The 15515-nt window shown below is 56.4% G+C and overlaps 1 protein-coding gene across 1 annotated transcript; it reads right to left on the bottom strand.

Moving 5' to 3' along the window:
• Nucleotides 1-560: 560 nt before the first annotated feature.
• On the bottom strand, nt 561-13152 carry GRM6 (glutamate metabotropic receptor 6). Its single transcript, XM_081827300.1, has 10 exons — nt 12658-13152; nt 9802-10018; nt 9421-9556; nt 8569-8723; nt 7382-7522; nt 7077-7277; nt 5679-5824; nt 4953-5576; nt 1912-2223; nt 561-961 (listed from the first exon to the last, which is right to left on the bottom strand). The coding sequence occupies exons 1-10, from the start codon at nt 13150-13152 to the stop codon at nt 764-766; spliced, it is 2625 nt and encodes an 874-aa protein (XP_081683426.1). The 3' UTR covers nt 561-763.
• Between the last annotated feature and the right edge of the window lie 2363 nt (nt 13153-15515).

The raw sequence follows: 15515 nt of genomic DNA, 5'->3' as shown, positions 1-15515 counted from the left end.
TTTATTCTCACACCACTAACACCACACGAGTGTTTGGGGGTCATTTAAGGGAGTATGCACAGAAAAGGCAAAAAGCTATGGTCTAAGTGTGACATGCCCCAGACCCTAGGGGCGAAGGTCCCAAGAAAAAGACCTCAACACAAGTAACCCCATGGGGTACGTCCCAGTTCCTCTGCTGGTTCCCACGTCCTGTCCCAGGTCCATCCTTGCTCACAGGGCTCTCTCACCCAAGGTTCTATCCCTCAGTGCCAAGCCTGAGTTACTCAGGCCAGAAGACAGAACCCCAGGTCTCTTGTGGAAACTGCCCCTCCCCGAATCCAGCCCTGTATTTCTAGAGTGAGATCTACACATTCTTGCATCCTGCCCAATCCCCACATTCTGATGGCTATTTGGGTAGAAATCTCACTCACGCTGGGCCATGTCCAGGGGCTTCATCACACTCTCTGAACTCAGACCAGGGGTGTAAGTTCAGTCCCTCCCTAGAGTAGGATCCTCTCGGTAGCTGTTTCCCACCATGAGTAGAAAGTCTGGTCTGCAGGGGGTATGCATGATGCCAACAGGCACGGAAAAGCAGGGATGAAGTGTGGTGTGTGGGTGCAGGTCTTTCTGGAGGCCAGCCCCATCCTGGTGGTCATGGGCTTCATGGACTCTCTCCTTCTGATTGTTCACTGCAGACCTGGACTTTCCACAGCTTCCACCGTGAAGCAAGAGAAAGGAAAGAGCAGAAGGGAGGGAGCAACCATCCCCACTCCTTCCCCACTCGCTACTTGGCGGCCTCTGTGTCCTCGCCCTTGGGTGGGGCTGCCACTGTCGAGGTCGCCTTGAGGCTCCGCTTCCGCTTCTGCACGTTCTGCTCCGGGTGGAACAGGATGACGTAGGTTTTGGGCACATAGAGCATGCCGAGGGACACTGATGCACTCAGGCTCAAGGACACAGTCAGTGTGGTGGTTTGGATGTAGATCTGAGCCATGGAGGAAGGGACTGGGTGGGACTCGGCCCTGTTCTCTCCCACCCTCCACCCCCACATGAGTCTGTGTTCATCGGGTGAATGGAAAGGGCAACTATATAAGCAAAGGCCCTGTGGCATGAAGAAGTGATGGTCATGGTGTGGCTCTGATGTAGGCAGGAAGGAGGATGAATAACACAGGACCAAGTGGACAAGTGACCAAGGGAAGTGAAGGGCTCATTCACAGCGAGCGACACCTGGGGAAGTGGTCCGTATGCCTAAAAAGCGCTAGAGCATGTTAATGAATGGATGAATGTTTTCAAATGTACAAATGAGTGAACACATTGAATAAAAGAGCAAGTGGGCAAACATATGAAGGCCAGGGGTGAATAAACATGTTCTACTATACACACAAATAAATCACTGAATTATGAGCAAGCAAATAGACTGACAGATTAATGGACTGATGGGTATAAAGTATATAAAGGAGTAACTGAATAAAAATAAGTTAATGGAGGGGCGCTTGGGTGGCTCAGTCAGTTAAGCATCTGATTCTTGGTTTCAGCTCAGGTCATAATCTCGGGTCGTGGGATTGAGCCCCGTGTTGGGCTCCATGCTCAGCATGGAATCTGTTCGAGATTCTCCCTCACCCTCTCTCTCTGCCTCTTCTCTGGCTCACATGCTCTCTCTCTCTAAAATAAATAAATAAATCTTTAAAAAAAAAAATCTAAGTTAATGGATGGTTAGAAGCACGGATGAACACATGAATGAAGGAAGGAAAACGGGACTGACTGAAGCAGCAAAGGGAGACTGACAAACAAGTGAATGAGTTTTTAAGTACATGAATGAATTAACCAACAAGCAATCATTCATGTGGGTGGCCCAGCTCTTGGGACAATTGAGCCCTTCCTCAGACAGGCAGGAAACAAAGGAGGCAGTGGAACCAATGGGGGACCCCAGATTACCTTTTCAGCTGACTGGGCGGTGCCAAAGAAGATAGGCACAAAAGCCAGCCAGATGATGCAGGTGGTGTACATGGTGAAACCGATGGGCTTGGCCTCGTTGAAGGTCTCAGGCACGCCACGGGCTTTGATGGCATATACCGTGCATGTGACCATGAGCAGGAGGCTGTAGCCCAGGCAGCCGATGAGGGACAGGTCCGACATGTCGCACTTGAGCACCCCTCTGGCCTGCTCTGGGTCCACTGTCCGTTGCTCTTCATAGTCGATCACGCTGTGTGGGGGCTGGACCCCCAGCCATGCCATCACTCCCACCACCTGCAGGAGCCAACACCGGATCAGGGACATACCCAGCCTGGCCATCCACCAATGTCTCTGGCAGGTTAGGGTCGCCTTGAGGCTCCTGGCCTACTGAGTGGGATGCTCAGGACTGAGAGCCCCCATGGAGAGGGGCTGGCCATCCAGGAGAGGACTGCCCATGCAAAGGCTGGTGGACAGTGGAGGTACGTGCTGGCAATGTCAGGGCTGGCTGGGTAACAGGCCGCTGGATGTCCTCTTCCTGTATTCTACCCCCCAGGTAGGTAGGACCATCTCCATTCTGTAGATGTGAAAACACTAGCTTAACCCCGTCTAGCAACATGGCAAACCTCATTCCTGAGGACCCCTTCCTTCTCCAGATCCAGAGAACTTTTGAACATAATGTAATGAGATCATGTGGGAATGCAGAGTGAAGCTCAGAATGAGGCACGAAATAGAGAGTAGTAAGGATGTGAGCTGATGCCGAGTGGCCCGGGAGGTTATCAAAATCAAACACAGAGACGCCTGGATGGCTCAGTCGGTTAAGCGTCTGCCTTAGGCTCAGGTCATGATCCCCAGGGTCCTGGAATCAAGTCCCTCATCAGGCTCCTTGCTCATCAGGGAGCCTGGCTCTCCCTCTGCCTGCAGCTCCCCCTGCTTGTGCACTCTCTCTCTCTGACAAATAAATAAATAAAATCTTAAAAAAAAAAAAAAGTCAAACGCAAGCACTAACAGGGAGGAGAAGGAGTAGCAGTTCCCTCACAGTGACAGGAGACATGACCTTGAGCCAAGGGAAGCTGGGGAGCAGGAACTTAGACACCTGCATGAAGGCAGGACCCTGGAAGGGCTGTCCTGTTCGTTTGTGCAGGTTGTTCACTGTACAAGACTGCCTGGTGTGTGTGTGTGTGTGTGTGTGTGTTGTGGGACAGGTAGGGCTGAAATTTAGCCAACACTTCAGTGCCATGCTATGTACCTAGAGTGGGGCTGTGTGAGCCTGGAGGAAGGAATGTTTTTTAATAATTTGTACAACCAGAAGAAGAACCTTTTTGTGATTCTCCAGAGGCAGTAGCTCCATGGACAAGGGACTAATAACACCCCACCCAATGTCCAGGAAGGCAGTCTGGAGGCGCCTCTTAGAACAAGCTTCTAGGTAGGGAAAAAAGTTGCCTATGAGAAACCTATCCAAGGTCTGAGGTACACCGGAATAGCAACCAAAATGGACCCCACCAATTTCACAACCCCTGTAACTGATAAGGAACTAGCATCTAGTACCTGTTAAAAACAAAAACCAAAAACCAAAAACCAAAAAAAGACACCTCCTACAAAATAATAGAAAATGAGCAAAGCACAGGAACAGGCACATCACAGAAGAGGAAACTTCAAAGGTCAGCTGCACTCGTAACTAAGTAGATGCAAATTAAAACAATGAGATGCCATTTCGTGTGCACCATATTGATAAATAACCTAGTAAAACTGCAGGTGTGCCTCTTTGCAGGAGCCTGGGATTTCCGGAAAGGAAGGTATAATGTGGGGAGTCCATAGATGAGCCAGGAAGTACTGACTGTAGTCTAAGTACCTCTGTCCTGGGGGCAGGGGCACCACAGGGGTTTCGGGCAGGGAAGCAGGGAGGTAAGAGGTCGGGATGCACTGGGCATTGGCGTTCTGGCCCTCACAGGGATAGCTTGGGCCCTGCTCTCTGCGGGAAGATGGCAACACCTTTCAGTTGTGGAGAATCGCATGGACCAAGGCCTGCAGGTGGGAATGAACGTGGCATACACAGAGCTAGGTAGGGGGAAGGGTTTGCCTGGAGTGCAGAGTGTGCCATGTCCAAAGTAGGCTGAGCGAAGGCCCTCCACGTAGCCCTGAGAACTGGCCTGGCTCTACGGTTCCGCAATGTCGCCCACACCGGAGCACTGAAAACATCCAGTGCTTCCCAGATCATGAGGATAATTTCCAGTGCTATAATGTTACTACCTTAGAGAAACCCCTGAAGGAACTCTGCTTTTGCTGTACACATGTCATGAAATCCTGGCCATTTATGGAGCTGGACACCCCACTCCACAGTAAAGTCGCTGGAGCCGTGCCTCTCATCCAGGTTACCCCAGTGACCGGGCAGCAGGAACTCCCTTTATGGAAACTGATTCTTTTTCTGCTTGAGAAAAATTGTCAGATAGCTCTCTGCCTTATTATTATTATTATTATTATTAAGATATTACCTATTCATTGGACAGAGAGAGGGAGAGCACAAGCAGGGGGAGTGGCAGGCAGACAGAGAGGGAGAAGTAGGCTCCCCGCGGAGCAGGGAGCCCTACGCAGAGCTCGATACCAGGACCCCAGGATCACCACCTGAGCCGAAGGCAGACACTCAACCGACTGAGCCACCCAGATGCCCCTCTTTGCCTTATTTTTATGTGGGAGCCAAATTGTGGAAGAACCTGTTCCGTGTAGGAAAATAATCTCGTTTTTTTTTTTTACAGAAATGGAGCTGGATGCTGGCACTCCCCATCTTACTGACCCAGTTCCCTCCAGGATGGAGCAGGATGGGGGGGGGTAGGGAGGAGGAGTTCGGCTTATAGAACAGTGGGGCCCTGTCTCCTGCAGCCTTTTAAAAAAAACAAAAAACAAAAAACAAAAAAACATAGGAGCCAAAATAGAAGAGTGCTTCTCTGATTTTCAGAGTGAAGGACAACCCCCTAGCCCAGCCGCCTTCCATCCCGGCCCCAGCGTGGCCCTGGGAGCCCGAGGCCCACCTGCACCGAGGTGAGGCTGAAGGTGATGGCGAGCTGCGAGGTGGGGCTGATGAAGGGCGGGGGCGTGACGGAGCGCTTCCCCTGCTCGAAGATGCGGTAGATGCGGTTGGTCTTGGTGAGCAGGGCCGAGTAGCTGAGCGTGGTGCCCAGGCCGAGGAAGAGCCGGCGGGCCGCGCACACGGCCGCCCCGGGCTCGGCCACCATCAGGAAGGTGATGGCGTAGATGAGGAAGATGCCGGTGAGCAGCACGTAGCTGAGCTCGCGGCCCGAGGCCCGGACGATGGGCGTGTTGTTGTGACGCACGAAGGCGGCCACCACGGTGGTGGTGGCCATGCTGCCCAGCACGGCCAGCAGCAGGGGCGGCGCGGCCCAGGGCGAGGACCAGCTGAGGCGCACGACGGGCGTGGGCCGGCAGCCCGTGTGGTTGCGCGTGGGCCGCATGTCCCCGGGGCAGGCCTCGCACGTGAACTCGTCCACCTGGAAGCGGTACCCGTCGCACGGCTCGCAGTGCCAGCAGCAGGGCACGCCCTTCACCATCTTCTTCCGCTCACCCGGCCCGCAGGGGAGGCTGCACTGGGACGCGGGCACGTCGCGGGGCTCCCCCGACCACTGGAGGGCTTCCACCTGCGGCACGGGAGACGCGCGGGCCTGGCACCTGCGTCCGGGGGGGCCGGTGCGGCCCGCGCGCCCCCGCCGCCCCGAGCTCGCGCGTCCGCGCCCACTCACGTCCAGCCTGAGGGTCTCTGCCCACTGGCCCACCGCCTTGTAGCCGCCGCTGCCCGCGCTGCCGTTGGCCGCCTGGTACTGGAAGATGTCGTATCTCCCCGGCGCGTCCCCGTTCTCGTTGAACATCACGGGGGTCCCCGCGCTGCCTGGACCGAGAGCCCGGCACCCTCAGCTGGTTGTCCAGCCCCTCCCGGAGAGGCCCAGGGCCCGGCCAGGATAAAGGAAGAGTATAACGGGCAGGCGCAAAGACGCTCAGTGTCCTCACACCCATTAGGATGGCCACTGTGACCACCCCCGGAAAGAACAAGCCTCGGGAGCATGTGGAGGAACTGGAACCCCGAGGTTGCTGGTGGGGATGGAAAATGGTGCCGTCACTGTGGAAATCGGTGTGGCGGGTCCTCCAAAAACTGGACGTAGGATTACCACCTGACCCCGCAACCCCACTTCCAGGCGTATGCCCCAAAGAAGGCACTCAGCTCCAGGACTCTCAGAGATGAGTCACCCATGTTCACGGCAGCATCATTCCTGGTAGCCAAAAGGTGGATGCAATGGGGGTTGAATGGATAAACAAAATGTTGCCTATTCGTTCGTGCAAGGTTATTCTCCAGCCTTAAAAAGGAAAGACATTCTGACATGGGCCACAGCATGGGTGAAGGTTGAGGACGTTATGCTGAGGGAAATGAGCCGGGAACAAAAGGACAAATACTGCATGATCCCTCGCGTAGCACGTACGTAGAGTCGGCAAAATCTCAGGGACAGAAAGTAGGATGGGAGTTGCCAGAAGCTGCAGGAGGGGGAATGGGGAGTTAGTGTTTAATGGAGACAGAATTTCAGTCTTGGGAGATCAAACAAGTTCTGGAGAACGGTTGCACACAGTGCACACACTAAACCGTACCCTTAAAAATGAAGATGGTAGACATGACGCTACGTGTATGTTACCACAATTTAAAAAAAAAGGAAAGGGCTTAGCCGGCCAAGAGAGACGGTGGGTTCAGACTTGTACAAAGACCAATCAGCCTTATTTCTTTTAGAGGCTTGTTCTACCAGCTCGTAAAGCCGGTCTGGGGTGATGTTAAGCTGTGCTATTTAGCAGAGAGCTTGGCAGAGAGGACGTGCTCAATATTTGGTGGGAGAACCGTTTTTAATTTCACAAAGCATCGTCACTGAACAAGAAGTGTATCTCTCCGCACAAACCACGAGGGTGGCTTGAGTCCACTCAGGCCTTTTCCAGACCTTATTCTGAGCCCTGCCTGTGTGCCAGGCCCTCTGCTGGTACCAGGGGACACGATCCCACTCTGCCTCTCCCATCCCTTTGATCCTGAGTCACCCCAGGTCCAGCACAGAGATCCATCCCTGGCACGTCCCTTCCCTGTGGGAGCGGATCTGGCTCCCACTCACCATTGAAGCGGACAGCTCGAATATACTGCAGCAGCATCCGCCCATCGGTGGTCTCCATCGCGGGGCACAGGCCAGTGAGCCCGGGGCAGAGCGCCTGGTGCATGCTGTGGAGGGCGTGGGCAATGGCGTACACAGCGTCGATCACAAACTGCACCTTCCCCTCCTGCTCGTAGGTCGAGTCCCGGCCGATGCGTTCCTCGCCTGTCCTAGGGATGCCCAGAGGAAGTGTGCCCGGCCCTCCCGGGTGCCCCGCCTGGCCTCCCATCTTCTCCCTCATCTCCCGTGCCACCCTGGGCAGCTCTCACCTGTGCATTTGCGGGTGGTGTCGTCTGACTGGGTACCTGAGCTGGTCAGCTTGCAGTTAAAATTCTCCTCCCAGAACTCGGCAAACCAGATGTTCCGACGGTTGTTCTCCAGGGAGCGGGTCATGAAGTACTGGTCAAATCCTGAGAGGGAGGAAAGAGGACGGCAACCATCTGAATGACTCTTCTGTGTCCCTTCACCACTTGCTCACTTTGCAGCTGGGACTGGCCACGTGACCAGCTTCTGGCCCATGATTTCAAAGCCGCCTCGGGGCCTCAGGGTAGAATGTGCATCCTGTTGTAAACGCAGAGCCTTGCCACACTGAAGACTTGTATGCTGCTCCTTCTTTCCTGGTTAGGATGCTGCGGTGAAGATTTAATGGGTGGAGCTTCAGCAGCCACTTTGTGAATAAGATACCTGAGTCACGAAGGCACAGAGCAACCACCGAGAATGGTGGAACAGAAGCGGGGACAGGGCTCGGGACTTTGAGAACATCATTAACTCACTGTCCCAGACCTGAAGTGGCCTATTTTCAGATGTCTTAATCTGTTGATGAAATGCCTTTATTGCTAAAATCACTCTCATTCTAATTTGTCAAATGCAACCAAGTGCACTCTAAAGGAAAGCAAAAGTGTGAGGGTGGGTGGGAGACTGGGAGCCCCTGAAAGTCAGGGTTCTCAGTCTTTACAAGGTTTAGCCTCATAAAATAGCCCTGAAGCACCTCGTCAAGGCATCTTCAGTTCAGGTTTTGGGAAAACAATCAATCCTGTCGTAAAGAATGGTGGAGGAAGGGAGGGGAGGCAGGCTTCATGATTTGATCAACAAGACAATAGGTCCCCATCCTCAGTTTTGCTCCCTCTTCCCCCATCGTCAAATTAGTGTGTCTTTTGCAGAACCAGGAATACCAGGCAGATAGACACTGAATTAAAACAAAAACAAAAACAGAAAAGACACAACTAACTCTTGACCCTGTACAGTGGGGTGGGCTTTTCCTCCTTTGCCAAATCAAACACTGCTTGGAGGGATGTATTCACAGAATCTCAGAATCCTAGAATTTGGGAATCCCGGAAGGGACATGGAGCAGGATACAATTGTACAGATGGGGAAAATGCACACCCCCAAGAGGGGATCGTGGGAAAGGACAAGCAGGGGCCTGGGACGTGGTGGGGGTGGGCATCCCTGCACTCACCATCTATGGAAGCTCTTTTGGGCAGGATGGTGATGGCCCCCACAGCCACGTCCTCCAGGTTCAGGATGGGAGAGGTCTTGGCTCCCCAGCTGTCTGAGCCGACCCATAAGAAGTGACCTGTCAGGTTGGCCTGGCTTGCGGCCTCCAGGACCCTCCTGGTAGGAACAGGGCGAGGGGTGAGGAAGGACCTAAGATCCTCCTCCAACTTACCTCTGGCCACTTCCTGTTCTTCTCTCTCCTTCTATCCCATTCCAAACCACCCATCAGACCCTTGTTTATCAGGAAAAGTGGGGCGAAGGGGGTTTTGGACACTTGCCCCGGGCTTCTCAGGTAGTAAAGGTTCCAGCCAGGCTCTGGCCCCAGGCCTGTCCTCCTGTTCGGTGCGCTGCAGCCCACTTCACATGCCTGGAAGAAGGGCCTCCCTTCTCTTGCAGAGGCTCCTGCTGGCTCGGAGCCACACAGGCCTCAGGCCAGGGTCCATGGCCACCTGCTGATACCCCCTGAATTGCCCCCCGAGCCTCCTTCTCTGACAGCTCATTTTTGGCACTTAGATCTGCCCCCGGGTCTCTCCCCCACTGTGAATGATAAGAACAGACAGCTATTCCTGTGTGTTCCCCTTGGCTAGTCCTGGAGCATCTCCACCCAGGCTGGGCCCAGTTCATTTCTGGCTGCACCAGACAGACAGATGGCAGCTGGAAAAGTGTGTAAGGGCAGAAGGTGGGGGGGGGGTCAAGAAGAGGGAGGAGGAGGAAGGGAGGATGTGCATGGCTGGCGGATGTGTAAGAAGAGGGGGCAGGGCTTTCAAGGAGAGCCTCTGATAACTACGGTGATTCAATGTGCCCACTGTCCCACCTGATGTCATCTTCATTGGCAAAGATGATGATGCCCCGGGCGTTGGGCGTCTCCATGAGCCTCTTGATCACCTTATTGAATTCTCCTGGCTTCGGTTCCCTGGGAATCTTGATGGACTGGGCAATGCAGACCCCCCCTGGGTGTCGGTGATGCCAGAGTCACTTCTTGTTCTACCCAAGCACCCACCCACCAGGGCCGCCCATACTGTGGCAGGGGCTGAGTGCTCCAAAGGAAAGGGGTGCCTGCCCACAGGGGCACCATCCAGGCTCCCCACCATGGACCCAGTCAGTGCCCCATCTCCTGGCTTTGGCCCTGCCCGATGGCCCCTGGCTCAGCCCTCTATAGGCTCCTTGATGCCTTGGACCCCCGCTCCCAGCTCACCAGCCTCCCGGGAGATCTGCACAAAGGCCTCAACCCCGCTCTCGCCATAGTTGCCCTCGGAGGCCAGTGTGGACACATAGTTCCATCCCAGTGCCCTCACGATGTCCACCATGGCCTGGGCCTGGTAGGAGTCCGGTGGCACCACTCGGGAGAAGAAGTCGTAGCGCGTGGAGTCGCTGAGCTCAGGAGCTGTGGAGGCGTAGCTGATCTGGGGTATCTGGAATAGGGAAGGACACCTGGGCTACGGATGGAGGGCCAGTGACCCCCGGGGGGAGGGAGGGCAGCGGGGATCCAGGACACAGGTCGGGGCACGGAAGTCTGGGATGAGGGCACCAGGTGCCAATGTGGGAGAGCCGGGTGGAGAGGCCCAAGGGTGTGGGGAGCGCTCTGTACTTGAGACGTGATCTGACGGAATGTGGGAGGTATGAGGGTCTAGGGGAGAGGGCAAGGCCCCGTATACATAGGTACCGGGTGTGTCCAGGCAAAGGGGAAGTAGGGCCTCAAGTCCAGCCTGCAGCAATCCAGCTGCTGGGCACACGCTGCAATGGCAAGGGGAATGGGACTCCTTGTCAGCCCCAGGGGACAACCTATTTTCCTAATTCACACAAAGGGACAAGTCTGTGTAGGGAAGCGGCAGCCCCAGGCAGGGTCAGGGCGGGCAGGGGAGCTGGGAAGGGGTTATTTGATTCAGAGCTGTTTCTGGCCTAATGGAGGGACCCGCACGGACCTGGGTTTGTCTGTGTGCCCAGTTCCATGGGATTATGGGCTGAGCTGATCCTGGAGAAGGTGGGGGGGGGCGGGGAAGAGCAAGTATGAAAGGAGAGTGGAGAGTGGTAGCAGAAGGCTGAGGAAGTCAGGGAGAGGGAGACTAGCAGAGAAGAGGGATGAGGTGGGAGCTGGTGTGAAGGGCAGAAGAGAGGGAATGTTCCGGAAGGAGTGGGCTGAGTTGGTCCAGGGGAGACAGGGATGTCTGAAGCAAGGCAGAAAGAAAGCGTGGAGTGTGGAGACATGATGGGAAGAGCAAGAGGGAGAGAGAAGGAAAGAGGGAAGGAGGAAGGGGGAAGAGAGACAGGGAGATAGAGAAAAACAAGAAGAACCACAAAGAAGGAGGGAAGGTCAGAGAAAGGCCCAGAGCAGTTAACGGACACTGTGTCTACTGTGGGCACTCCAGACGCTCAAGTTTGATCTTCAGAACCACCTTCCTGTACAGGTTGAACCTCCTCTGGGAAGTTCATCTAAAATGCCGAACCCAGTGATGCACACACATATGGAGGTGAACTCGGAAACCCTCAGCTCTGCTCCTAGACCAGGAACTGCAAAAAGGCCCCCCAGGGAGCCAAATCTGGCCCCTGGTTGCCTTTCATGCACCAATGTCTTCATTTTTCTAAATTTTTGGATTGGCAGCCAGTGTTTATTTTTTTATTTTTATTTTTTTTAGATTTTATTTGAGAGAGAGAATGAGAGAGAGAGAGAGAGAGCACATGAGAGGGGGGAGGGTCAGAGGGAGAAGCAGACTCCCTGCCGAGCAGGGAGCCCGATGCGGGACTCGATGCGGGACTCGATCCCGGGACTCCAGGATCATGACCTGAGCTGAAGGCAGTCGCTTAACCAACTGAGCCACCCAGGCGCCCCTGGCAGCCAGTGTTTAAAATGTGGGAGTGGGGCACCACCCCAGTCTTGGGCTGAGCTGGCAGCAGTGGGCCCTGGACTCGCGGGATCCTGCTTCACTCATCTATACCCCAAACCTGGCCCCTGAAGGCCCCTGAGTTTGAGATCTCTGCACTCAGTCTAGAGGGGCAGACACAGGGAAAGGGACAGAAACCAGAGCTCCAGGCAGGACAGGGGACAGAGGTACAAACACACACTTACATGGGCAGGCGTGTGAGACGGAGACTACCCTCCCCCCCCCGCAACACACACATAAGCTCTCCCTGTTCCAACTAGAAGGTGTGTCTGTATGACAAACTGTTATTCAGTGGGAACCTGGGTGGGGGGATTACATGGATGCACATGATGGAGAGGGGCCCAGATAAAACCCCTACCCAGCATGGTAGAAACAGAGGCTACGCCTGGGAGAATCAGAGAAACTCTCAAGGAACGGAAGTCCCCTCCCCTAGCCAGATGGAAGCAAAGCCTTCTTCTCTTCACAGAAAGAGCGAAGGACAGAAATGCCCCCTCCCCCCACTGAACCCCAGTGAATGACTACTACAGAAACCCCCCCGAACTCTAATGCCAAAGGCCCCCCAATTCCTGATTCCTATGCCCCTCCCCCAGTCACTGTCCCCCAGGGTTCAAGGAAGGGGCTGCCCTGCATTTAAGACGGTTTCCTAAAGATGAGGGAATTACCCTCTCCGCACCCCAGCAGTCTGGGGTATGTCCTAGTTGCCCCACCAGAAGGAGGGCCCTGGTTCCAGGAAAAACTTGCACCTCATTACCCAGAGATCTCCCAAGGGCCCGGGGCGAGACCACCACACAGGGCGGGTGCAGTGTGTGTCCCAAACGAGGACAACCAAGCAAGCGCTAAACTACAGGCTGCCCTGTTCTGGTCAATCGGCCCCCAAGAGAAGGCTGCAGCCTCCTCTGGGAGGGGGCGGCCTTGACCGTGCAGAAGGTAGGTTTCCTTAATTCTCACAAAGGGCTGTGTGCGCAGATGGCAGCTCTCGCAGGGCCCCCGAGCAGACAAGGAAGGGAGCACCGGTCGGGTTGATGTGGCTCAGGCTTGCATCTGGCGCACGGGACAGGGTTTCCCTGAAGCAGCGGTTCATCTCCGCGAGTTTGAGGACTTCTGCCAGGAGACCAGACATCGGCCACCCCGAGGCCGAGGACGGGACGGGGACAGGGAGAGAGTGGCCTCACCGCAAACAGGCGCAGCACGTTGGCGACCATGATGGAGACGGAGCTGGCCGAGGCGCCGACCACAGCCACGACGCGCTCGGGGGGCGCGGTGCGCAGCGGGGGGACGCCGCCGGGGCAGCGCACGGCCCCCTCGTCGCTGTCGCCGCGGCGGCGGATCAGCGCCTGCACGAAGCTCAGCGCCTGCTCCAGCGCGTACGTGTCCCGCGAGCAGGTGTCGAGCAGCCGCGCGCCCAGGCGCACGCCGGGCAGCAGCTCGGGGTCGGCGTTCACGCGGTCCAGCGCGTACAGCATGGCCTCCAGCCGGTGCACGCCCTGCTCCTTCTTCAGCTGCCCGCACGCCCGGCCCGCCGCGCCCCGCGCGTGCACCGGGAACAGGCCGCCCAGCGTGAGGCCGCCCGCCAGGCGCACCGAGCCCGCCGCGCCCGCCGCGCCCGCCAGCGCTAGCACCAGCGCCAGCACCAGCCGCGGCGCGCGGGCGCTCCGGGGCCGGGCCATCCGCCGTCCCGCTGCGGGAGGAACACACGGCCTGGACGGGAACAGAACGCGGGAACGCTCTGAGCGCCTGGCAGAGGGAGGACGCCGGGCCGCGAGGCAGGGGGAGGCGCCCCGGGGCCCGGGGAGAAGGGGAGGCGCGCGACGAAAGTTGGCTGAGCCGCTCGCGGACGAGGTGGGATGTCAGTTCGCCCTGCCCTCGCAAGCCTCCCCCGCGCTCACACAGCCTCTGGATCTTATCGCTCAGGTCCCCCTGCCCGACCACTGCCTCCGCCGCGCCGGCCGGCCTCTCCCGGACAGCCCTGCGGCCCTCGTCCTCAGCGCACAACCAAACGCAAACGCACTCCCCAGCCACACTCACGTGCGCCAGCCGCTGTCGGTCAGGACAGGGCTGCGACAGATGTGCAGGGCCCAGAGAGGATTTAGGGATTCTGGGGAAGGGATGAGAGGCCGCCCTGAGGGTGGAGACCCCTCCTGAACGTGGGCTGTGCGCAGAGGGGCGCTCTCTCCATCTCCTTTCCCTCCCTCTTAGGAGAGGAGGGAGCCCTACTCCCCTGGGGCTGTTTCTTTCCTCTCTGGGTGTGTGTCTGACCCCAACTCTCTCTGGCTGTCTCTGACACCCACACTGTCCTTCTCTGTCTCTCGGTTTATTTCTCTATCTCTGTCTCTGCCCCCTGCCCATCTCTGTCTCTTCTCTTTCTGTCTCTGTCAATTTCGTTCTCTCTTTGTCCCTCTCTTCCTCTCTTTCCTAGCCACCAGGGCCTTGGTTCCAGCTACCCAAGGCGCTCCCCAGCTTTGTCCTTGCAAAACCCTGCAGTACCCCCCGGGAATGGAGGGAGAAAGAGCTCGGGCTGAATGAGCCAAGTACATCTGAGCAGCAGGAGGGAGAACAGGGCTGGCCAGGAAGGAAGCACCAGGAAGCCGACCTTTAATCTTAGCAAGGACTCTGATTAATACACACACAACAACCCTACAAAGAGGAGCCGTTTACCATGAGCCTCGTTTGGCAGATGGGAAAATAGAGACCTCGAGGAATGAAGTGACTCATCTAAGGTCACATAGTTGGCGTGGGTCAGCATCAGGATTTGCGCTCAGGCTGGTATGAAACCGGTTGCCCATATGGCCTTTGATGGAGGAGGCTGGAGGGACAGGGCCAGCTCACCCTGCAGCTTCTGCCCCAACCTCTCGCATCTGATGATGGAACCCTAAAGAACTGTTCTTCTGGTCATGTGGAAAGCCCTCCTGGGCTCTGGGGTCTGAAGCAGTGACTTCCACAGTGTGAGGCTCTGGACTTGAGTTTCCCCATCTCATCACTGACGGCTACGGTGAGGGGGGCTTTAGCCACAATATGCTTTTACCATCATTCCTGTCTGAGGCCCCGGATTTGGTTCTCTGATGCAAAGAGAGAGAGAGCAAAGGGCATCAGGAGACAGGTGGGGAGCTCCCAGCCCCAGGGATTTGCAGGCTCATCCCACAGGGGCTTGAGCCGGCTTGGGCTCCATTAGGCAGGGCAGATTAGGGTGGCCGCAGGGATTTGGGCAAAACTGGCAGAGGGAATGAGCAGAAGCCATGTCACCCTTCTCTCCTCCCCCACCACATCCAAGGGCCCCACCAGTCTTGCTCCCAGAGCTGTCCGGGCACCTCTCTCTGGCAGAGGCTGGGAGCCAGGAGAACGGGGTCCAGCTCTACCCATTTTACAACTTGGGAAGGACGGAGCCCTTAGCTGGCACTAGGCCCCAAGCCTGACATTACAAAGAGCCATACAAACTGGATGTTGGAGGTGGATGGGCTGGGCTCACACAGTCCCTCACGGCCCTCCCCTGCTCAGAATGGATCAGAGGAGGCCGCTGCTGACAATGTCACAAAGCAGGTTCCAGAATCCCACTGGCTCCTGAATGCAAGACAGACCATCAGCAGGCAACTGGGGCAGAGCCCAAACAATGGTGCAGAGGGAGGGGGGAGGGTCTGTGACCGGGCTGCCGGAGGTGGAAGGGAAGGGAAGTGGGTGGCCTCCAGGCATGGGGAAGGACTGGCTCTGAGCGTGAGGAAGAGGACGGTGTCGTGGCTGGGGCACCTGGGAGGAAGAAGGAGCATTCCTTGAGAACGTCCAGACCAGGACCAGGGCAGAGAAGGTCCGTGGAGGGCAGAAATCAAGAGCTCAGTTTGGGACACAGGAAAGCCGAGAATCTCATTCAAATCGTTGGGTCCATGAGTCTGGAATTGAGGGAAGAGGCCAGGCTGGAAGATGAAGCTGGGATGGCATCAGCAAATGTGTGGTATTTAAAGTCATGGATGGATGAGCTCACCCAGGCAGAGGATGTGGACAGAGGGTGAGGACGGAGCCCCAGGCTCCCCAACAGTGGGAG

This window comes from Leptonychotes weddellii, chromosome 7 (genome assembly GCF_054177405.1).
Source record: "Leptonychotes weddellii isolate Sample4059 chromosome 7, ASM5417740v2, whole genome shotgun sequence".
NCBI classification, from domain to species: domain Eukaryota; kingdom Metazoa; phylum Chordata; class Mammalia; order Carnivora; family Phocidae; genus Leptonychotes; species Leptonychotes weddellii.
The sequence above is the reverse complement of the archived record's forward strand: the minus strand, read 5'-3'. Positions and strand labels throughout refer to the sequence as shown.